This window comes from Sinohyriopsis cumingii, chromosome 16, assembly GCF_028554795.1.
Source record: "Sinohyriopsis cumingii isolate HCF-2022 chromosome 16, ASM2855479v2, whole genome shotgun sequence".
In the NCBI taxonomy this organism is placed as follows: Eukaryota; Metazoa; Mollusca; class Bivalvia; order Unionida; family Unionidae; genus Sinohyriopsis; species Sinohyriopsis cumingii.
This window is the reverse complement of record NC_142976.1, coordinates 56,940,506-56,964,985: the sequence shown is the minus strand read 5'-3', so window position 1 is coordinate 56,964,985 and position 24,480 is coordinate 56,940,506. Positions and strand designations below refer to the sequence as shown.

At 32.9% G+C, this 24,480-nt stretch overlaps 2 protein-coding genes across 3 annotated transcripts in view; one reads left to right on the top strand and one right to left on the bottom strand.

Annotated features, from left to right (window-relative positions):
• Positions 1 to 2,660: 2,660 nt before the first annotated feature.
• Positions 2,661 to 11,785, bottom strand: LOC149780473 (single-strand DNA endonuclease ASTE1-like). The gene is made up of 2 exons (XM_089937428.1): positions 11,645 to 11,785; positions 2,661 to 7,331 (listed from the first exon to the last, which is right to left on the bottom strand). The coding sequence occupies exon 2, from the start codon at positions 6,979 to 6,981 to the stop codon at positions 4,759 to 4,761; it is 2,223 nt and encodes a 740-aa protein (XP_089793554.1). The 5' UTR covers positions 6,982 to 7,331; positions 11,645 to 11,785; the 3' UTR covers positions 2,661 to 4,758.
• Positions 11,786 to 11,812: 27 nt separating this feature from the next.
• The window catches only part of LOC149780472 (GPI alpha-1,4-mannosyltransferase I, catalytic subunit-like), a 40,759-nt gene continuing 28,091 nt past the window's right edge, over positions 11,813 to 24,480 (top strand). Inside the window, exons 1-3 of one of the 2 annotated variants that reach the window (XM_089937433.1) lie at positions 11,813 to 11,956; positions 21,171 to 21,328; positions 22,057 to 22,604. In XM_089937433.1, coding sequence (XP_089793559.1) covers positions 21,179 to 21,328; positions 22,057 to 22,604 — 698 coding nt within the window. In that variant the 5' untranslated portion in view covers positions 11,813 to 11,956; positions 21,171 to 21,178. The remainder of the gene's footprint in view (positions 11,957 to 21,170; positions 21,329 to 22,056; positions 22,605 to 24,480) is intronic. The other variant, XM_089937432.1, reaches the window with a different exon arrangement.

Sequence of the window (24,480 nt, the reverse complement as noted above, 5' to 3'; positions counted from 1 at the left end):
AATGGAAAAGAACCTTCTCGTTGTTGTTGTTGTTGTGGGGTTTAACGCCATATTTCAGCACACGATAGGCTATGCATGGCAGTCAGTATTAATGGTGGAGGAAGAACCCGGAAAAACCCCATGAATAACCAACGACCCATGAGAAGAACCTTCTAGAATGATCCTGATGTTTACAAAATTAAAACCATAACCTGTAAAATTCACTTAGGAAAAAAAACTGACCCAAATAAACATATTTACTTCTATTAATAAAGATCCTGATATTAAGCCCATAAACAAGAGAATAATTTAGCTATTTATTAGCTGTTGACATAAAATGAAATTTAAAAAATTTAAAAAGTAAATCAGGTCAATCAGAAATGTAATGAATTTTTTTTTATTTAAAAAAAAAACTAACAAATAAACAAATTAAATATGCATAACAATAGACCCTGATCATATGGTGCATTGTGTGATGGCAGATTAGGTCTATGTTGGTTGCAACTGGACTTAACTAATGAGTATATACAGTATATTCAAATTTTCTGAAACAAATACTAGTATAAAATTATAACTACTGGTACAAACAATGACACAGAGTTTCATTTATTGTGAGCATTGAATAATTTGTCAAAAAGAAATTATAGAGTTATCTTGGATTCCTTGAAATTCTTTTTGGCCAGCACACCATCAGTCCTTTTGTGGGACTTTTGTCATCAGCCTAAAGACCTATGGACTTGCACCTTTCATCCCCATAGAGCTAGGTACCACCATCTTTAGAATGTTTTTTTTTTTTTTTTAAAGATAAATTTGTATTGATTATCCACCAACTTCTTGTTAATGCCATGGTTTACCCTGCAATTTTTTAACGAGGTTTAATTAGTTAATAGTGTATCATCTGTTAAAATTGTATTTAGCAATTTCTTTGTATACAACTAAGTATCAGGAGTTTCAGATCTCTCATTCAATAAATTATCTGTGAAAAGATCTTCAATTATTGCATCCATAATTTGTTTACTGTAACCATCTTCATCATAAACAGGGTAATCAAATGTCATATCAAAATCACTTCCATTGCTTTTACTGCTTTCATACAAGAATACCATTGAGGACACATTATACACTTAACCTGTATTTCATGTAGGAACTAGTAGGGTTTGGTGAGTTCTGGAGATTAATGAACAGGTGTCAGTGACATTGACCTCTGGTTAAGGTATATGGTCTTGAACTAAACCTAATGTGTAGAAACCATTATTTCCTTATTTTGCTAACCATGACCTCTGATCTTAATACCCAAGAATACATTGCTTTCTATTTACTGTAAGTATAAATCATCCACCAAGTTTGGTCAAGGATTTTACTCTAAAATGTTATTCCGCAAAACCAATTTTTCTTAGAGCCACAAAGACCTTGATGTTTGATCTTCTGACTTTAAATTCAATAGGCCTATTTAATACCTGAAGTTCAATACCCCCCTTAAAACTTTGGTCACAGTACATGGTCTAGAACTTAAAGTTATTAAGCAAAAACCATTTACATTTATTTAGTCATAGAGAACTTGACCTTTTATCCTTTGGACCCCAAAATCAACAGGCTTTTTTCTTACCCAACATGCAAGTTATGGTACATAATTGAGAATTGAAATTTCTGTGTAGAAGCCATATTTCTTCTTTTGAGAGTTACCTTGACTTTTAATCTTAAGACTGTTGAATCAAAAGGTTTCTTCAATACCAAAGTGCAAGCAATCCATAAAGACTGACTCACAAGCCATCTACAAAAATTGATGCCAGTACATGATTCATTACTAATGTTTTGTGCAGAAATAGTTCTTCTTTCAGTCAATGTGACTTTAACCTTTGACACAGAGAGCAAGCCATCCACAAACTTTGGAAACTATTATTCTTCATTCTGCCACTGTTACCTTGACCTTTGTCCTTCTTACTCCAAAATATGTAGAGTTCTTCCTTTCTTCAAATGTCATCCATCAACGATGTTTGGTAACAATATATAATGGAAAAGGTTATTATGCAGAAATATTTTCTGCTTTCAGTCACAGTGACCCTGATCTCTGACCCCCATTTTCTATATTTTTTTCTCGAACCCAAAGTGCAAAGTCATTAACAAAGTTTGGTAACTGTAAATGGTGAAAAATGAGTTTCTGAACAGAAACCATTTTTTTTCCATGACAGTTACCTTCAAGTTTGTCCTCTTGAATCTGAAATCATTGAAGTTCTTTCTTTTTCAAAGTGCAAACTATCTACAATGTTTTTTGCACTATATCTGATAGAAAAGGTTACTGTACAGAAACCATGTTTCTTTTTTCAGTTAGTCTGACCTTGACATTGACCTCTGATTTTTTTATAGGTTATTTTTCTTGCACTTATCCACAAAGTTTGAAACTTTAAACGGTGAAATACTAGTTATTGTGAGGAAACCATTATCCTTCTTCTGTCAGTTACCTTTAACTTTATTCTTTTTGACTTAAAATTGATAGAGTTCTTCCTTTCTCCACATGCAAAGCATCTAAAATGTTAATTAACTGTAGTTGTTGGCCAAATCAAGCTATTGCATGGAAACAAAATTACTGGTAGTAACCAAAGAAAGGATGAATGGACAAACATCTTGACACAGAATGCTCCACTTTATGGCCCATATACAAGAAAAAAAAACGAAGAAGCAACTTGTAAAAGAATGCAGTTTTACATAAGACAATCAGAATTAGCTGTATTTCCATGAAAATGAAAATAGAAGAGTTTAAAATTGTTATATCAAATGGGACATACGATGATCAACTGAGCTAAAAATAAGGAAAACTGCAATCTGTCTTCAGATGATGATTGCATTTTCCAAGTTTTGTATCAATCCTTTGAAATCTGTGAGAAAGGTTGTTCTTCAGAAAATTCTGTCATACACTGCATTCTGCTGCAAGTCCAAAACTAAACAACTCTTATAAAAATTGTGTAAATAAACTGATCTGATAATATGCACACGGCAAGTTGCTCTAATGAGATTGTGTCACTATTTCCAGACATTTTGAAATTATTCAAGCAATAATGATCACTCTTCCTAAACGAATAAAACCTATTATACACTGTGTATAACATACAAACAAGTACAAAATTATTGTTTCAAGTTTGATTATTCTCTAATAAGTGAAGATATGACAGAAACTATAGCAAATATATATTTCTTGGAATTTCAAAAAGTTTTAAATACAGAACATTCTTTATCTTATAATGGCATAAGCATCGTACTGAACATTAATAAAAGCAATAAGCAAAAATACATTAAAGAAACTTATTCACGTGAGAAATTGCAGAATTTGATTTCAGTCTATCATAGAGAAAATATATTGCAGATTTGTAATTGTTTCTATCTTCTCCCTTTGCCAAATAGCTTAATGCTATTGTGAAATCATATCTATATGAACTAGTATGTAACCAAATTTTATGAAACATACCATCTTGTTGCAAGTGCAAAATTTTAGATCGTCCGTTTGTTAGTCAGACCTAAATTACATTAGCAAAAGAATTAGAAAATAGCAGCATGGTTGATGATTTCTTGTCACTTCCTACTGACATTTGTTATCTACATTACTAGTCTGATACATAAACAAAGTGTCATAAAGATGGTCTCAAAGTTTTGTTCCAGACAGACAGATGAAAGGACAATAACCTCAAAAATACTGAAAAATGAAGAATTCATAACAGCAAAATGCACTTATAGATAACTAGTCCAATATTTTTATAAAGTTCATAAAGATATATTGAATGATTCTGGAGTTATGCTCAGGAAACAAAAGTGACAGAAAAATATAAACAAAAACAAAAACATGAGCAAAAATCACATCATGACCACTATTTTAATATGTATTCCACGTTTCTAAGAGATAAATAGTTTTATAGTTATACTCCAGAAATAAAAGTATGAATGAATAATAAAAGAGGGATGAAAATGTTACACATATTAAAACACAAGAATGATGAAAAGCAAAAATGATGTAGATACCTCTAGTTTAATATATGTACAAAATTGTATAGAGATGTCTTAGAGGAGTTTGACCCAGGAAACGAGTGTGGATAATGAATAGATGGATGGACAGGCACAGGGATAAAAACATTAAAAACACTAAAAGTGAAGAATTTAGAATAGCAAATAGCACATCTAGACCCACAGTCTAATTATGTATACCACATTTCATGGTAGTATACCACATTTCATGGTATATGTACATTTCATAGTATATGTATACCACATTTCATGGTAGTATACTACATTTCATGGTATATGTACATTTCATGGTATATGTATACCACATTTCATGGTGTTGTCATGAATGTTTATGGAGTAATAAGTATACTCCAGAAATTAAACTGAACATGTATGTGTGGATGAACAGACTTATGGATGCAGACATTAAAAGTATTGAAAGTACATCTACACATACTGTCAAATATATGTAAAAAATTTCACTGAGATAATCCATTAAACAAAAATATTTTAAAAAATGGCTGGAAAGATAAATGGACAAAAAAAAAATCAAAATTATTTAAATTGAAGAACTGTGAATAGCAAATCACACACTGTCTAATATGTGTACCAAATTTCACTGAGATATTGCTTCCCTGAACTGTTTTGGAATTATCATATGGAAATAAAAGTGGACAACTGACAGAATCCATTTATATATCCCCAGACCAACTAAGTTGGGCTCAGGATAAAATATTTGTAAATAATGTTGATACTACCTAAAAGTTCTTTAATTTAAGGAGAGTTACATTAGGAAAAAATTTCTTTTTGTTCACTTTCATCATCCAACTGAAGTAATGAAAATCGGTTGTCAATGGAACAGTTCATTTCCAGATATTCTAAATTGGTCTCTGTCTTTGTTGTCTCAGTTCTATTTTCTGGATCAGCCTTCTCCAACAATTTTTCCTCTTTCTTTCTTTTTTTCTTGGCATTTTTCCCACAATTTTTCTTTCTATGTGGTACAGATTGTTCTACAAACTGCAATGAAACAACTCCAGTTAATGCAGATAACAAGTTGTTGTACAAGTGCAATACTGGATTGTTTTTCACAAACATCTCTGTAATGTACAAGTCTGGGTTGGTTCTACAGTGAAGCTCTCTACAGAAACTGTACAAGAAGGTACCATGGAATATTAGTTCTAAGCAAGGTGTTGGGAATGGGCAAAGGAGGAGCCGATTAAGACAAATCAGATCATGCAGACAGGCCTGAAGCTGAGAATATCCATGGATCACATCTGGCTCGATTGGATTCTTCTTTGTATGTTCAGGTTTCTTAAAAAATTTCTCCAAGTTTTTCCAAAGTTGATTCAAATTTTTCTCAGACAATTCCCTGAATACAAGATGGAACTGGCTATCCAGCATCTCTCGAGGACCAGATACTTGCCCATTACCCTCCCTCCAGTCCTTTAAGTGTAGCATGATTAGATTTACAATATATGCTTTCAGATGATTCAAGGAGATTTTGGGAACCGAATTCTGCACCCATATCCAAATGGCAAAGAAGACCAGACTTAATGACATCGTATTATCAGTAAATATATCTCTAGGAATTCCCAAACTAGAGAAGATGATGTCCTGTCGCTGGCTCTGTGACAACTTAGGGATCTCTTCCAATGAAGGTGCATCTTCATAACCTGGAATCTCCTTTATTGGTTCCATGTAGAATTTCTTGAGATTCTTCATTTCTCTGTCATACTCCTCCACAATAATGTCACGACTACCCTTCCCAACTGTGTCTGACTTTTTTTCCAATCTACCATCAGTAGAGCTCATTACAAGACCATACACTATTTGCCTCACCTTAGCAGAGCACCTAGAGGCTGAAGTTTCAGTCATCTGCTCTACCTGACAGTTCAAGATTACTCTGTGTAACACTGCCACATTCTGCAACACTATGGGAATCTGACAGGTACGCAAGGCTGTTGTGAACCAGGCTGGCAATGGATTGCCATAATAGTCACATAAGTCACCCATTTCTGCTAATTCTGTCGTATCCCCTTCTGTGAAAAACTTGAAAAGGTTCAAGTATTTGTACGTGTAGTTGTTGGTGTAACCCTCCATGGACCGCAGTATGGTGTCCTTTAGTACATCTCTCTTGTCTTTTGGAGTAAGCTCCAGCACTTGTTCGAGTCCAGATTCAATACTGGATAGACAGTTAAGCCAATGCATCAGACCTATCAGATGTCTGTGTTTCTTTGGCAATACAAAATGCTTGCTGGAATGCTTTGGATACTTTATTTTTTTGTAGAATGCTTCAAAGGCTGTTCTATCAACATAGTCATTTCCAAGTAAAGTAGCCAGCAATGGAAGGACAGCTTTGTCCAGACCATTAAAACTTTTGACAAAGTTATCTGTGTGATATATTTTCACCTGGAGGTAACGATCTGATTCTCCAGATTCCCCAACATCTTCATGTGATTTAACAGAACAGAGATTAAAATCTATGTAATCAAGCGGTATAAATCCTCCTTTTAAATCGAATACATAAAAATCAGAGTCGTTGCTAAGTACAGGACAGTTCCAGTCATTTGCCAGTGCTGCAATCTGATCATCTGCTTCATATGCGCAAGATGCATGAGGAATGTCCATTTCTTTTAAAACCCTACGAAAGGCTTCATATGTCAATAATGGCAAAATCTTTCCTCCACCACCATGAGAGATAAAACCAGCAATATAGCGTCTTTTTGAAGCTCTGGCTAATACCGTGGCCAATTTTCGATCACTTGGTTCATAACCACCATCAAACACAAGATATGGTGAAATACCGCAGGTTCTAAAGTGACTAAACACCTGCCTAACTCGCTTGCAGAACACATTATAGTCACCACCATAATGACATGGTATATTGAAAAAGTCGTACAGAAAAAAGTAGAAGTTGTTGCCATCGATCACAACCCTTGTGTCATGAAGCTTGTGATCTTGAAGAAATTGGGGGTTATTATCAATAAATGCTGTTAGACCCCGAATGCCCATTGTGAAACTAGTATTTGATTGTGACTTTACTTTTTGGATAAGAAACTGTCTGTTACCATGTTTGAATAGAAATCAAAGTTCTATCACAAATTAAAATGGTGCAGTAGTGAGACTTGACTTTGTGACAAGTTATCATTTGATGACAATATCAGTCATATCTGTTTGAGTGGCTTGATCCTAATGCAATACAGTAAATGAACTTCTGGAGTTTCTACATAACAATGTCAAAGCAAGCTGTTACTTATTTTAGCTTCAAAATTGCTTGCATCAGCCTGAATTAAACTGAACAACATCCCAAAGTCCAATCTTTCCAGACCATTACTTGTACTCTCGGAGTCCCAAAGTGGTAACTGAAAAAAGAAAAATGTTTTAAGATGCATTAATGTTCTTGTGAAAATATTATTTTTAAAACTCTTTTGCATACCAAACTAAATAGTGAAACTGTATAATGCTATTCAACTCAATGAAGTGAGAGTCTCTGTTTCCAAGACCACCAAGTTTCTAGTCTTCATCTGAGTAATTTTAAAATTTGCTATCTATAGACAGGATTTTTAGCTTCTGGAGAAATGCGGTTCTGGACTTCATTTTCAAGATCATACAGAGTACTCTGATAATGCATTCTATCAAGAATGCCTCTAACATGAATATGTCACAAAGTTTTTAAAAAAGGCTTTCAGTAGACCAAGAGACTAACATATAGGATAGGGTGATTGAAAATTCTCTATCAACCCACTAAATATCAACAATTCTCTAGTTTTGTACAAATGAGGTTTTTATGCTAAGATCTTATATATCTTTGATGTTGTTAAAATAACTTTCAATTGTCTTTATTTTGGTGTATGATGGGCGCAGTTTTGTTTATAGTTACTTTCACTTCCTGGACATTAAAGGTAAATTGTCTAAGAAAACAAGCAATAACTTTCTTTATGTTCATAGTTTTTGAAATTCATTCATTACACTTTGAGAAGCTGGTATTACCTACTCTGACAAAATTTGTTTTCCCTATTTTAATAACTGAGTTAGTGTACTCTGGACTAATTTTTTGAGAACATGGGAGTGGTCATTTTGCTCAATTGTGTGCTTAGATCATGTACAATTTCCACAAGTTGAATGCATGATGAAATTTCAACCACAGTATATGAAAGTAGCATAGAGATATGCCAACATTCTCTCCACAGTGCATGTTGCAAATACAAACAACTTCACTTTAAACCTGTAAAAAAAATTAATTCTATACATTCCGACAAAGATGGTTTGCAAACACATAATCTGCCATGTTCATTCAGAGTTTTAGAAGAGCCCAATTTTGGAACTGCAAATAAATCAAAGGGATGCAACTAAATTACTGCTTTGTATAACCAAATGGGATCATTTCATAATAAACATATCAACGGATCCACAGGTTTTGATGGCATCAAAAAATCTAATGTAAAAAGAACACGTTTTAGCATGTATTTTATGGGCTGTCTTACGCTCTTTGTCGAGTCGAACAGGTTGAAATACTTTGTGTGCGAAATCAATTAGTTACTTTAAGCTATATTTAATGATGCTAACCTGAAAATTCACTGGGCTTAAGATATGGATCTCATTCATGATGCCATGTAGAATGAACTATAACCATGCTCACTTTGATTTGTGCACCATGTTTCTCATGACCTTACATGCTTGTCTCATGGTCCTGATGTCAGCAACTGGGTCAATACAGTGTTAGTATGTACTCATTAAGAAATATTCAGTGAAATAAAATTTAAATACATACCACAATTCAAATGAAAGAAAACAAAAGGAAATGTCAATTTAACTACAGTATTTAATGTAATTTTTCATACATGAAAAAATAATTATTAATTTCAGTGTACGAATACTTATATGTAAAATAATTATCATTTTGAGGTTTTGGCCATGTACAAAAAATAAAGGGATCATACCTGAACAAATTATACAGAACACATGCTACTTGACAACTTAACGGTACAAACAAAGTAAACGTATATTTTTTGTTTCATTCTGCACTCAACTCAAGAATCTAGTTGCAATAAAACAAAAGTACATGTACTCAAAAAGATTTTTTGTTGTCATTAGTGAATGAGAGAGAGAGGATTGTGTCTCAGTGCAAAAGTTCATCTGCATTTAGAGCATATATTGCTGTTATGTTGTGTAATGTTGGCAAAATGATAGTCCTGCATGTAAGACATATCACATGTTATTATGTTTTAGTGCGTACAAGTCAAAACAAATATCAGCATTGAGGTCTTACATGTAGGACTGACAAAATGACTAAGATGGTTTGAACATGTATTAGTTAAGGGTATTATTTATTAGTAAATTGTATGCAACGATAAGAGTCAACAATGTCAAGAAATTAAGTGCAACATATATTTTTACAGCAGCAAAAATCTCATTTTCAAATTGCAATATAAAAAATGAACCTGAAATCACGTTTTAGTTAATGTGTGTGAGCGCACACATGTGTGTGTGTGGGTGCGCACACGAGAGAGAGAGATGAAAAAATCTTGTCCGTGTACAAGACCATATTTATTCAGGGCAGTTTTTATTTGTAGCTTTTGCAAAGAAAAAAAAGACTATTTTGAGTTACCTGACGATTGTGATAATCCTCAAGTATTACGACCCTACTATATTCCATTATCATTAAACACCGCTAAATCAACAATTCATTCATGTTTTAATTACGATGTACATTGTCACAACAATCACATGGCTATGCAGTGTTATTTACATGGTAATTAAACATGCTTAGTGCTTTGGTTATTCAAGTTGAAACCAGATTGAAGGAAAGAATCTACAGAATAGGTCAAATCAGCAAGGCTGCAAGTAGGGAATTGAGGCTCTCTTTAGGGAAATGAAAATCTGTCAATCCGCTATTGAAGCCGTTGTCCATACAGAATTTGATATAAGGACAAGCGATCAGACGCATTACTTGTTATTTGAACTTGGCAATAAAGATAATAGAAGGGTATATGGTTGAATAGATTTGCAATAAAATGTTAAGTATATCCAAATCAAATCAGAACAATCACTTAAAAGATAGTATATGTATATATATGAATCAATTTAACAGAGTCCGTGACTTTCAAAATAATGACAGAAAATTATAAAGTTTTTTTATTTTACATTTGTATGACTATAATGAAACAATAAGACTAGTTGACCACGGGTCTGTGGTTTTCACTTCAGTATGTACTGAGATGTAATTTTTGTTCGATAAGAAAACATCAAAGGGCTGCTGAACTCATTTTAAAATGCACATGGTGTTTTCTTTTGGTGACGGACTTCATAAGGAAAACTAATTAATGATAATATTTAATGGTATGGTCTGTGAAGTCTTTTGTTAATAAACACCATAGATATTGTAATGGCAATAAGAGTGCTTATGCATCAATCATTGTATTTTCTCACCAACAATTATTAATTTTTGCAAGAACAAAATGGCAATACAGTATTATCGATCTTTTTTGCAAACGTAAATCTTCTTTGTAGAATTTTATGTCCCATAATTTAATGGATTTTTAAAAATAATACAAAGTGATATGTATAAAAAATTATTATACATTTAAATAATTACGAATTTGATAACTGGATTATGTATGAAAAATTAAAGGGTACAAAAAATATATGAAATATGGTAATACCATATTTGCCTCAAGTTTGTGGCCCTGGAGTGAGCATTAGCTGTTCAAGTCAGTGCCACTGTTCACATGTTGGTTTTCGTTATAGTTACCATTTTATTAATGGGAAACGCACAGCTGATATTTTTGTGACAGCAAAGGCAATGCAAAAACTTGGTTATTATAGCATACACTTATATTATTTAAGGGAAAATAAATCTATCATTAAACAATAAAGAATTAAAATTTTCATTTAAATATTTTAATCCAAGTGGAAAATCTTTATTATGAAATAGCATAGGAAACAAATCTTTTAAATACGATTGCCCTTTTTTTTTTATTTGCTAAATTCTATCAAAAGCTTGAAAGAAAAACATTTAACAAATGCCATCATATTTTATTCATTGATGTCTCTCATTATTATTTAAATCTGTTAAATTACAGCTAAAATGCTTTTGAAATAAATGTTATATATTTTATAGATGTATATATTAATAATAGAGGGAAATAATAATCTATTTATACATTTTGATCTAAATGTCACGTACCAATCTTACATCTGGTGGCATTTATTTTCAGGGCACGAACCATGGTAATCCTACATGTAAGACATAGCACATTTTGATTTTGTTTAGGTGTTATAACATAAATATCAGCGTCAGGTCTTACAGGTAGGACTAGAACCATGTACTTCTGGAAATATAAAATATTTGACACGCTTGGAAAAACGGTAGATGGCTAAACAGTTATGAAGTTTATAAACATTTTTAAACAATGAATAAATGAAGTAGATCTTGCTGAACACTTTTATGGCGAGTTTCAAGTTTCACACGTGTTACAAGCGTTATATAATTCCCGTTAAGGGCACGAACCTTGGCAGGTCGAGGAGAGTTTTGAATAAAGAATTAGGGTTTCCCCAAATCCAAAATATCTTCACTCAGATTGCGATTTACAACCGCAAAAAAACACAAACACAATGTACACATATATGTGAACAAGTTATTTTGTCTCTTAATGAAGTCTAAATAAATCCGTACCAATCCATAGATAAATTCACCCAGGTACGTGAAACACGTGTTTTCGATGTGTGGACTATAGTACAAATAATTCTTTTAAAGTAGAATAATGTGGATGTTTTTTGGTTTTGATAGTTAGTGAGCTAGTCTGATGATATCATAGTAGCAAAGACGCTTATTATCCCCATTTGTTGAAGATACTATCGCCCAAGGTACCGGTACATGAAAGCATGATTTCTCCTGCAGCAAATTAAGGAAGCAAACACACAGACACGTGATTTCAATTTTTGGAAGGCCTAAACAGGGCCGTAGAGAGCGATCACGGGCCCTGGGGTAAGAAATACCCGGACTTCTCCTAGTTCTTGTTCAAACAAAAAAATTCTTTTATAAAATAAAAAAAGTGTTGTTATGCCCCGAACTCCTTAGGGGCCCGAGCCCCGGTGATATATTCCCCGGTTGCCCCCTCCCTCTTGTCGGCCCTGAGCCTTAATCCCGCTTTGAGAGAGAATTGATTATTCTATCATTGATATTTATCTGTAGAGATAGATCAGCACCATTCGTGTATTCAACTTAATGGTAGAAACCAGTAGAGGAGAGCAAGTGTAATGGCTAAAGTTGCAACCAGTGTCGGATTACGAAAACGGCAGAGTAAGCACCGGCCTAGGGACCCCGCGACAGCTGATGAAAATAATATTGATAAAACGTATTGAAAAATAATTTGCGAGGGGGGCCCCAAGATTTCGACTTCCTAAGGGCTTCCACACTGGATCACAGGGTTTAATCCGGCACTGGCTGCAACTATTTTTAAACTTGAAGATCTTGCTGAAATTCGTACAATCTCTTTAAAGTCTTTCACAAATTTTAAATGATAACCATGCAAACAGTATTAATATTGAGACAGATTAATGTTATTGCCTGTTTTCATTATAGTATCAAGGACTAGTTGGTTTTGACACTTTGATTGAAGCAGGTCAAACTATTTACTGGAACAAGCCAGAACAAAAAATAAATAAATAATACCACATAAATAAAACCATACCAAAGATTAAAAATCAGATTTTACTTACTTCTATAACTAGTTATACTTTTAATTAATTAATTTTAATTAATTTTAAACTGACGGTTATTGTACTCCGTTTTAAAAAATATTTTGATGTAACAAAACAAACGAAAATACCAGAGCAAAAATAGAAAATACAGAAACTTTATATATATATATATATATATATATATATATATATATATATATATATATATATATATATATATATATATATATATTAGCAATAATAACATAACTCGAGGGCACTTCAGGTGGGCCAAGTGCCACCATCTTACTATCTTTGTTCAGATAGGGTACCCCTCTTCACAGGGCTTCCATTCTTTTAACTTTGGTTGGATAATTTCATGAATAGCGGGAACATTTTACATCATAACTTGCGCAAAGGAGACCATTTGGCTTTTCTTTTAAACTGTAAGTTATTGGTAAGAATTTCATACAGCTCAGAGAAAATTTTGATGAAAAATCCACAAAACGTGTGGATCATGGAGGGTTTCACACAGGGGGAGGTTTTATTTATTTATCTAAATATAGAATGTGCCAAGAATGTTTAGTTACTTATCTTAGTTTCATGGGAATTAAGTTGTATTATAACATACCCTCCGTCTAATCTTTAACCGGAAATGCATGTAGTTCTCTGCCTTGAGCACCTGGTAGAGGTAGCAACCACCAGATCAGATGTTTTATCAATAAAGTACAATGAAATCTGTAACAACATGAAATCACCATATCTGTATAATAAATATACATATATTTATAGTACATTAAGGTGATTTATTGTAAGGTACTTTACTGACAAAACGTCAGACTCTTTTGGTAGGAACTATATGCTTAATGAATATAAATATTGTTGCTACTGCTACCAGTGACCAGCAGTTTGTTTTTATTATTACTGTTACAAAATAGTATAAAACTTGCTTGATACCTTTGGATAGAAATTAATGTATTAGTAAAAAAGATTAATACAAATTTATACTTGTATCTTTACCGATGAGATGTGATTGTTTTCTGTTTGTAGAATAAGACACCCCCACCCGATACTAATTTAAAAGAAACTTTTAAAGTTTTTAAGGTTACTCACAGCTCAGGCTGTTGTAGCATCCATACCCCCTGCATAAACATTTTTGTTTATCTGTAATTTTATCATTATTTTACACTGTTTAAAAATAAGTTAATATTGTTATGACAAAAAATGCCAGCACAATCCAACTATGCAATAAAACAACTGCAAAATAAACAAATAAATAAAAAGTATATACAGTACTGTATTTAACTTTTCATAGGAAATATTAGAGAAAAATGAATATTTTATGTCAGCATACAGTCATAAAAATAATATTTTTAGATGAATTAGTCTAAACAAATTCTCATACAGGTAGGCATTTAAAAGGAATAAATACCTGGATTATCTTTTTTATGTTGTCCTTATATATTTCTTTTGAAAAGTAAGTAGGCAGATGTTACCAATCCCTTTTGTTTTTCACTTTAACATGAATAAAAGATGAATGATAACAAGCTTTACACATAATTTGGCTTTAGATTGGACATACTCATAATTTTAAATTCTGAGTAATTAAAACTGCAAATTCTGGATTGGCTGGGCGAGGCACGTTTCCCCAAAATTTCCTTTTATATACCATTTACGTTTGTAAATTATGCCTCAAGAACAGTCTGGTTATATTCTTTAGTGACTGTTTCATTAATTAACCCTAAAAAACATTCCATTACTCCATTTGTTTTTCGATGTATTGACTGTACGAAAATGATCACTTTTTGGAGAATTCTTTTTTAAGGCAATAAAAAAAGTTGTTAGCACTTGCTATGAGCAAAAACCATGAAAAGGAGTATAAATTTATTTTCTAATTTGTTATTTCTGATGCTTTGACCTTCTCAAAAATATCATATTTATTAACCAGAGATGAAATTTTAAATTTGGCCTGTTATCCATATATATATATATATATATATATATATATATAGAGAATACAAATCAGATGGCGAATAATATTCCTTTCAAGTGCACTGGATCCAGCAAGGGATCACGTGTGTCAGGGATTGAGTAAGATAAATGCAATAATCTGACAACGAACAGCGTGAAACGCTCTTCTGTACAGCCTGTACACAAAATAACAGATGTCGTTATGGCTTATTGATTTCTAGGTCAATAAAAATATTTTCCAGTATCAGCAAGAAGTTGAAATAAACTAGTTGAAACATAATAAAGTTAAAGGTTTAATTCCTCTAGAAACAGCCATGTAAAGTTTTGCAAACATAAACATTTGTCTGTTTTATTTGTTTGTCTTGACTATGTTTTGTATTTGCCTTTGAAAAAGACTCATTAAAGAGTCAAAAACACTTAGGCTAGCTGTACTAGTTTCACACTGTTCGTTGTCAGTTTATTGTATATATACATACACACACACATATATATATATATATATATATATATATATATATATATATATATATATATATATATATATATATATATATATATACGTACGTAGGTGTATATATATTATGAATGAACACTGGACATTGTAAGCAAGATATTGAAGACAGGCCAAACAACAACAAATTAACATTTATTTTCCTTGAAGAAAAAAATCTCATGGACCTGTGGTCAGTTTTATTTTGCATGTATACCTGTTTCTAATGAACTGTAAAATATCTTGCCAAACTACATTGAAATTTTTTACTATTTATCTACTTATTGGGTATTTTTGTTTTGTTCTGTAATTTTCAGTTTGTTCGGTTTCTGGTAAATAGTCAGACTGCTTTGATGCACTTACTTTCACCCATAGGGGCTTGTATCGCTGCTTACAATTTACCTATGAATCATACATGCACTATATATGTATGAATGTTAGATAAATTGTAAGCAACACTATGAGTACCTTTTCAGAAATATACTTTTCTCATACTGATAGTATGGATAGTAAATGACAGTGATATATTTCTTCAGCCAGATGACCACGTGTCATAAAGATCATGTTTTACGTCAACCAGTTTGGCACATCTCATTGAAGTCTCTTTCTTCCTGTGACACCTTTGGTGAAAAAAATATATTGCAGAGCAACATTACTAGCACAAAGAAAACTCAAGTTTGTTGAATAATTTGAATAAAAAACATTTAGCTTAGCATTCCTATTTCTTGTATTTTTCATAATCTTCATTTTGGAACAGATTTTGTTGCAAAAGCTAAAAGAACCAAATTGGGAAAAGTGCTGGTGTTATGATAAAATTGCTTACTTATGATAAGAAAATATTATATTTAGCTCATGACTTTTTTCCAATACTTAATTAGCATTGTGAATATTCAAAACTTCAAATCAATGAATGTACTCAACTGTTTTTGGAACTTTGCATTCTTTATAGTGTTTGTGGGTGTGTGTGGGTGTGTGTTTGTGTGTTTGTGTGTTATCAGGTGAAGTGGTTGATTAAGTTGCCTAAGAAATGAAAAGTTTACCTTTTTCTGTTAAAAAAGCAAAAATGACATGGCCCTGTGATTTTTTAGATGTACATTGAGTGATTATAGCTTTTGAGAGGCTCTCTCACCTTAGCCAGTTATTACAAGTGTTGTATTGTAGCTCAAGGCAAAATATAGACATCAAGCCATCAAGTAGCTGGTGTTGATTTCAGCTGCATGGACAAACAAACCTTTGCACATTCACAGGAATATTTTTGACAGCTGATTGACTATTAACCTTTTCCATCTGAGTCATAGCAGAGATGTGTTATATGTGTCTCTAGTTATAGCAACCATCATTGGCCAGTTTCAGCAAGTTATCATTTGATGATAGAAACATAAAAATGTGTTTTGAAACTTAAATAGTACATAAATAGTGATTTAAGTTTTAGGATTAGAATTGGTAACCTGAAGATTTTAACCTGAAGATTTCAGCTGCCAGGTGTGCATTATTTTCTTCATAAGATCAGTTTGAAACTTTAAGTTTAACTGTCGGGGGGAAAATAATGGTAGATATTGCTGTGCTTGTGAAGGATCACTCTGTTAGATTGTCTGTTTTCATAAATATTTGGGCAAATATATTAAGACAAATATTCATTTCATAGAAAGCAAGGTATAAATATTATATTATTGAAGATTTAGCATAAAAATACAATTATGTAGGTCTCAGACGTATGGGATAAAGCTACGTTGTGGAATTTGAGAAGCACTGTAAAGTCAAGGTTGATTTAACTCATTTTTGTGAAAATGCTGGAAAAAAATCAGCAAAGCAAATACTATTTAATGTATGCCTGACATTACTGCACGTACACAGACAAATAATAAAATGAAATTTGCAATCTTATCAGTGGACTGTTGTAACAAAGCTACAATGTGAGTGGTTACATTTAGAAAGCCCCTCTTTCTAAAAATAGGTGCACTCACATTTTGGATGTTTCAGTTCGGTTGGAAAGGTTTTCTTTCATAAACAGACTTTATGTTTCATTGTGTTAATTATGTACAGTTACAGTAATGTTTTACTGGCAATAAAAAAATTGAGACAAACAACATTGTATAGATCAATTCACTCATCCTGGTAATGGGAATGAAATTCCACACATGCACATTTTTTATAGGGCAGAAAAAGAAGGAAGTGAAATTAAATGTCTACTAAAATGAGCAATTACATGAAAATGTTGCCTGAAAAGAGCCGGTATAGGTACTGCAGAATATTGTCTAGTCCTGGATTCAAAATCCTGAGTACATTATTTACATGTTTCAATCACTATACAGTCAAACCCTTATTTAGTAAGTGATTGCATCATGTACATGAGGTTCATGATATTAAAAAAATACATGATCACACCTGTGCTTAATTTAACTTATATAATAAAGGCTGGTTCATGTTAATACAGTGTGACCCCCGCTATAACACGGTAGTTGGGAGCCATAGAACCCGACCATGTTATAGACCAAACCATGTTATAAGCAACCAGGTAAGTCAGCTGCAGAAAACGATGCATGTACCAAAAAAAAATTGTGTGTGTGTGTGTAATAAATGTGGGCAATAAAATACGTGCTTCATTGGCACAGTTAAATCGATGCATATTAAATTAAAAATACACCTGTAGTGAAAACAGAGAAAGCATATATAATATTTTACTTTATTTAGAGAACCATGGATTGGTAGATATACATGTATACTGTTTATATATACATGTCTTATGTATAGCATGAATAGAGTATCAACACTGTGTGCTCACCCATGAATCTTATCACATACATTTAATCCAAAAGTAATTTTGTCACAGGTCATATAGGTCTGAATTCATTGGATAAACAACACAATCACGTAACGAATGATGCAGCACATTTACTTTTCAGTACATCCCAAGTCAGTAAAAGTTAGTTTGCAGTTTAAGCTGCCATTGGTAGTGATCTTAAGCACAAACTTTTTCCCTGCAAAAAGGAAACTTTCACGGCAAAGTAAACATTATCCGGTCATGTTGGAAAATGAAAAATCCATCAGATTCTATTGCTTTTATTTAAGTTTGGTACTGACTTCTTTGAAGAAAAGTTCTTTATTGAAAATTGTAGTTGGCTTTCTTTGATGAAAGGTGCATGCATTATTGAAGTCACTGCTAAAGGCCAGCTTTTAAGAACCAAATAAATGCCCATTTCTTATTGTGGCAGCAACATCAAATAATTGTATTGCATGATTGAGACTGATTTTTTTCCATTTGCTTAGTACATTATCATAATAGTCTGTGCTTCAAAGGTAATGTTTTCTTTCAAATTTCAGCAAACTATTTTATGTGAGTAGATCTTTAAAAAGGAATTGGCCATCATTTGGTCGATTGTAGTAACAATTCCTCTCTGCCTATTGAATAGACCAACAAGTAAGATGGTTTCCTATTTTTTTTACATTTGTGGTAGCAGAGTGATGCTGCCTTCCACTCATGTGTCAGAAATGTAACAAAGGGTAAACAGGTGTTCTGGTCTGTTGACAAGGATTAGTACAGAAAATGTGGATGTTCTGAAGAATTTAATTTTGAGTGGAAAGAAGAGAAGTTTTACATACCATCCACATACAGATGTCAGTCTATGTAAATATATTATTGACTAGCGAGTGGCTGAAAATCCTATGAAAGATAGATTACAAGATAATGCCTTGTCCGTTTAATCTCTGCTACCAGAAATGTCAACAACAAAATAAGTGGATATCTCACAACATACAGTACTCATGCTCAGTGTCAACGTAAGTGAATTATAACAATGCACTATTAAGATGGTTTGTCAATATGGACAAAGAAATTGTGTACGTAAAATAGATAGATTTCAATGCATTTTATATCAAGTCTGCGACTTCCTTTCATGGGGCCTCTGAATTTCTCCACTCCAAACCAATCGTTTTTTATACAAGTTTAAACAGCCAACAGTGTCACCAATAAAAAAAAACCCAGTAAGGAAAACAAAATTGCAGTTTGCGAAAGTGGCAAAGCCCTACACGATCCTATGATAAACTTTTTACACTTTATTTTTCATACTTTTAAGAAGAATAAACTGTTTTTTTTGTATATGAGAAAAATACATATAAAATTTCATGAGCCACACCACGATCATCTTGTATTCTTGCATGATTTCATCCCCAAAATGATAATTAACCTTTTACATTTTTTTCGTACTTTTAAAAAAGATATTTTTTCATGTCTGAGAAAAATACATGTAAATAAAATTTTGTAACCCACACACAGCAACTGTGTTATATTTGAATGTGTGTTATAACAGAGCGTGTTATAGAGGGGTCACACTGTAATTCCACAAATCACTCACAGCAGTTATTTGTACTCATTCTTTCCTTTTACCAATGTTATCAGCATTGGTCCTACTATTATCTTAAAATCTTTAATTCTTCCAATAATTCGTTCAGCTTGAATATGTGCACTCAGCGTTTGTCTGGATTCTTCCACTTGTGAAATTTTATTTACTAATGATGAACAAAAGGAATACAGGAATGTGTTCTAATCATACTAATAAACTGATTTCTTTACATACCAGTTTACATGGCTAATGGGAAGTGTCTTGTCAACATCAGATTTAAAGTCCACACCATCTAGCCAACTTAAAACACACATGTATAGAAAAAATTGTTTTATACATTTTATCAAATATATAGTAATATGTTTTTGAAAAGGAAAGAAAAAAGCTTATTACATAATATTCTGTGTTAGCAACTGATTTATAAAGTAGCGGAGGGGTATGTTGGAAGAATGTTAAGGGTCTGTTTTGGTATTAATCTTTAGCTTTTACATGAGACCGCTCTGATGGCTTAATGATCAGAGCATCCACCTCAGATGCAGGAGGTTGCGGGTTCAAACCCCAGCCGAATCATCCCAAAGACCTATAAAAATGGTACTGGCAGCTGCCTCGCTAGGCACTCAGCATTAAGAGGCTAGTGTTAGGACTGGTCGACCTGGTGTCAGGATAATATGACTGGGTGGGACATCATGCTACATGTCTGCGGCATGATGCCCCAGTGCTAGACATCACTATAAACTGCCACACTGCAGACATATTAGTGAACTGACTGAAATTTGTTTAAAGCTACGTTAAAAATCCAAATCACACACACACACACACTTATACACACACCTATTAACTGACGATTATTTGCAATGGAAGGTAACAAATCCATGACAAATTGCTTTTCAGATTGATTAAAATGTTGGTAAAATTCTGTTGATTGACACATTTGACAGGTCTTTGTTATTTGTTTTATCCTACACAAAATGCACATGCACGAAAATTAAACAATATATAGTTTGAACACAGGGCAGTGGTCAGCAGTAATATAATCCAAGATGTCCTTATCTGAATTCACTATACTTCCATGTTAATGTTTCTGACAAAGAATATTATTTAAGAGCACTTTGTATTTCCAGTGAATAAATAATTTGAATATTCTAGAACATTCAAAGTTGTTTACAAGATAAAATTTATTACTAAAATTATAATAAAAAATAATGGAACACAGAACATACATATTTGCTTCACAAGAAACAATTATGCTTTCTTATTGATATAAAAGTTTTGGTTTTTAATTAACTATACAACCATATAATTAACAACTCCGGACATGTATACGTATCACATGGTGAAATGCACTTTATACAACAACTGAAGCACTCATACTACACATGAAAGGACAGTAAATGATCCATGGCAGGAGATCACTAATAGGTTTCATAATGGGCAAGAAAATCAGCCATAGCATGTAATGCCTGAGGACAGGAGTGCAAGTCTGCTTTGAAACTATAAAACACAGAAACTGGAATCTGAACAAGCATGCACCTATAAAAAAAATTGAACCCAGTCAAAAGTGTCTATATTTGTTTCTTTCAATTGTAATAGTTGCAGCTTCAGTAGGGTTTAATGGCACATCAGCACAAAACTGGCTATACAGTGATATTTGAAACACATTTGTATTCCTGAAGGCATGAATCTTGGCAACATATATCCTATTCTTTGTCCTTTTTCAGCTGCAAAAATGGTTGAATTTTGGCTGCTCTTGTTCCTTAGCTTCCTGCTCAGGTTGTTACTGATCGTCTATGGGGAATGGCAAGACAGTGTAATGGAAGTCAAATACACTGATGTGGACTACTTTGTCTTCCAGGATGCTGCCAACTTTTCTGTGCAGGTATGTAATAGTGTACAGGGGTTGAGGATTCTTCATGTACACCAGACCCATGATAATTTATGTTTGTCTTGCTCATTTTTGTTGAGTCAAGTCTAATGAACTTTCAGTCAGTGGAGAAAACAAAAGTGACATCTGTTGATTGTTATGATACAGGTGTCATTTTTGTTATAAAATATTATATAAAAGGCTATATTCTGACCAGATAAATATACATAAGGAAATTCAGGATTAACTGACTTTGAAAGGTTAAATTTAATGGTTAAATGCTTTTCAGCAGTAGATTAATGTTTATTTCATGGAATCTCAGGCACTATGAGAACAGTTTTCTATGCTTTAAAAAAAATCACTAGATAACAATTCTTAAAAATGAAAATGATGGTTTGAAAATGAACCTATTGAATGAAAATTCGTGTGCCATTGTTGTAATGGACCAGTTTAACAAAATGATAATAGAAGTTTTTTTCTTGATTGTGTCATATTACTGTCAGTATAAAAATGTGCTTGAAATTTTGTCATTGCTTAATAAAAACTGCAGATGAATTCAAAGCATGAGGCACATGCTTTCAGCTATAGAAAAGAAGTAGGCTTACGTAAAAGAAGTGCGGTCGGATTTTTTTAACATACACATCCTCCATGAACCTAAGCATGATTATCGCAACTTGTATAAAATGCTATCAAACCTACAGCTTGCCTGTTGTAAATTGTCTTGTCTGTCTTTCTATTCACAGGGAAAATCTCCCTATCTCCGAGCAACCTATCGATACACACCTCTTCTTGCCTGGATGCTGCAACCAAATATTCTTTGGAACAGTGTATTTGGAAAACTTCTGTTCATATCCTTTGATGTTCTGACAGGATTTCTAATATTCTGTCTACTTCGAAATACAAGCACAGTTTCCCAAAGACAATGCATTGTTGCCTCTTGCCTATGGCTTTTTAACCCACTACCAATGACAGTGTCCAGTCGAGGGAATGCTGAACCAATTATGACAGCTTTGATTATTATTTGCCTTCTCATGCTGCAGAAGGGAAGAGTTGTCTTGGCTGGGTGTATTTATTCACTGTCTATACATTTTAAGATCTATCCTGTTGTGTATGCCTTGCCTATCTATTTGTACCTGGGAGATGGACCTCTGATAACAAAGTCCAACAGAACTAGTGGTACTACAGACAAGACAGATTTGTTGAGGATGATTTTGCCAAACAAGAACCAGACACTGTTTATATTAAGTGCAGGATTTACATTAGCTGTTATTACTGGATATTACTATTACAGGTGAGAAAATGAATAAGATACATGTATATTGTTTGTACTCACCTGGCCTATAGGCTAAACAGCTTATGGTATGACCTATGCCCTTTGTTCATCATTGCTATTTGAATTTTAAACTTCTTCTCTAAACCACTGTATACCAATTTTTACCGAATTTGGCACAGAGCATCCTGGCACAAAGGGCTTTCAATTTCTATAGATTGTGTCGATCTTGTTTCTAAAATTAGTTCACACTTTAAATGGCTTCTAAAAGAAAACTGTTCAACAGAATTTATTTAAAGTTAACAGAAAATATCATCACAGGAAGACCAATAAAGTTTATTCAAATGATGCCGATTCACCTTCAAAATGGCTGCTGTTTCTAAAAATAGAAAAGCAACAGAAACTGAAAGTATAGAAACCTTTAAATGACTTTTCCAAAAACACTACATTGTCCAGGATTGAAAAAAAAAATTATATTAATTTTGTAAAACTAGAGAAACCATTAAATAGCTTTTCTCCAAAACTATTTAATAGAATTTGACAAAACTTGACAGAAAGCGGCCTGGCATAAGGATCTTTAATAATTTTACACATGATGCTGATCTTCGATCAGATATGGCAACTATTACAAAAAAATAGCAAAACTTTTAAATACAATCTGATATAACTTAAAATAAAAAACCTTTTTAGCAGCTTCTTTTCAAAACCAGACAACATAATTTGACTAAATTTGGCAGAAACCATCTTGGCATAGAAGGTTCCAAATTTATACAACTGATGCTGATCCACGTTCCATTGTTGCAGTCATTACTGAAAAAATAAATTTGAATGCAGACTTCTCCAAATTAATTAAATGAATAATTAATTAATTAAATATAATCAATTTATCAAAATGAATCCAGACTTGAAGACCTTTCAGATTTATAGAAAAAAATGTTGATTCATCCTTAAATATGGCCACCATAACTTAAGATAGATAAAATGTTAAATGACTGCTAAAAAAATGCTTAACAGAATTTGCCAAATTTGATGAAGCCATCATGGCATCAGGTCCTTTCAAATATTTACATAAGATTCTGATCCACCTTAAAAATTATGAAAGCTGTTACTAAAAGTAGAGAACCTTGAAATGACAACTTCTCAAAGACCACACAGCATAATTTAAATTTGACACAAGGCATTTTACCATCGAGTGCTTTCAAATTTGTACACTGATACTGATCTGCCATCAGATATGACTGCCATTAATAAAAGAGAAAAAAAACTTTGAAATGACTTTCCAATATTTGACCAATCTTGAAAGAAAGCATTCTTTCATGACCTTTCAGATTTGTACAAATGATGCCGATCCACCAACATTTATGACTGCCATTACTAAAAACATAAAAACATTTTAAATGACTTAGTCTTAGAAACCACTTTGTAGAAATTTACCAGTTTTAATAGGGAGCATCCAGGCATGATGACCTTTCAAATCTATACAAATGATGCTGACAGTTGTCTAATATGGCATCCAGTACTAAAAAACAGAAAATCATTTAAAAGGACTTTTTCTCAAAAGCTGCTCCACTGAATTTGACAGAAAGCATCCTAGCATAGAGGACTTTCGTGTATACAAATGATAACAATTCACAAATAGAAGTTTAAAAAATATTTACACAACTCTATCTGGAAAGAATTTTACCATCTTTGACACTCAGCATTTGGCATAGGGGCCTTTCACTCTTTGGCTCTCAGGCAGAAGTCAGGTAAGTGAGGAATCTTAGGCCTACTTGGGTCTCTTGTTGGATTAATGATGTTGATGTGCCTTTCGCACCTAAGGTTCTATCTTCAGGGAATATTATGTCTAATTTCCTCCAAATTTAGGGGCCCCAAGTGGCCGAGTGGTCTAAAGCGC

Excerpts from the sequence above, each read along its gene's own strand:
- LOC149780473 (XM_089937428.1), bottom strand. The coding sequence starts at position 6,981 with ATGGGCATTCGGGGTCTAACAGCATTTATTGATAATAACCCCCAATTT.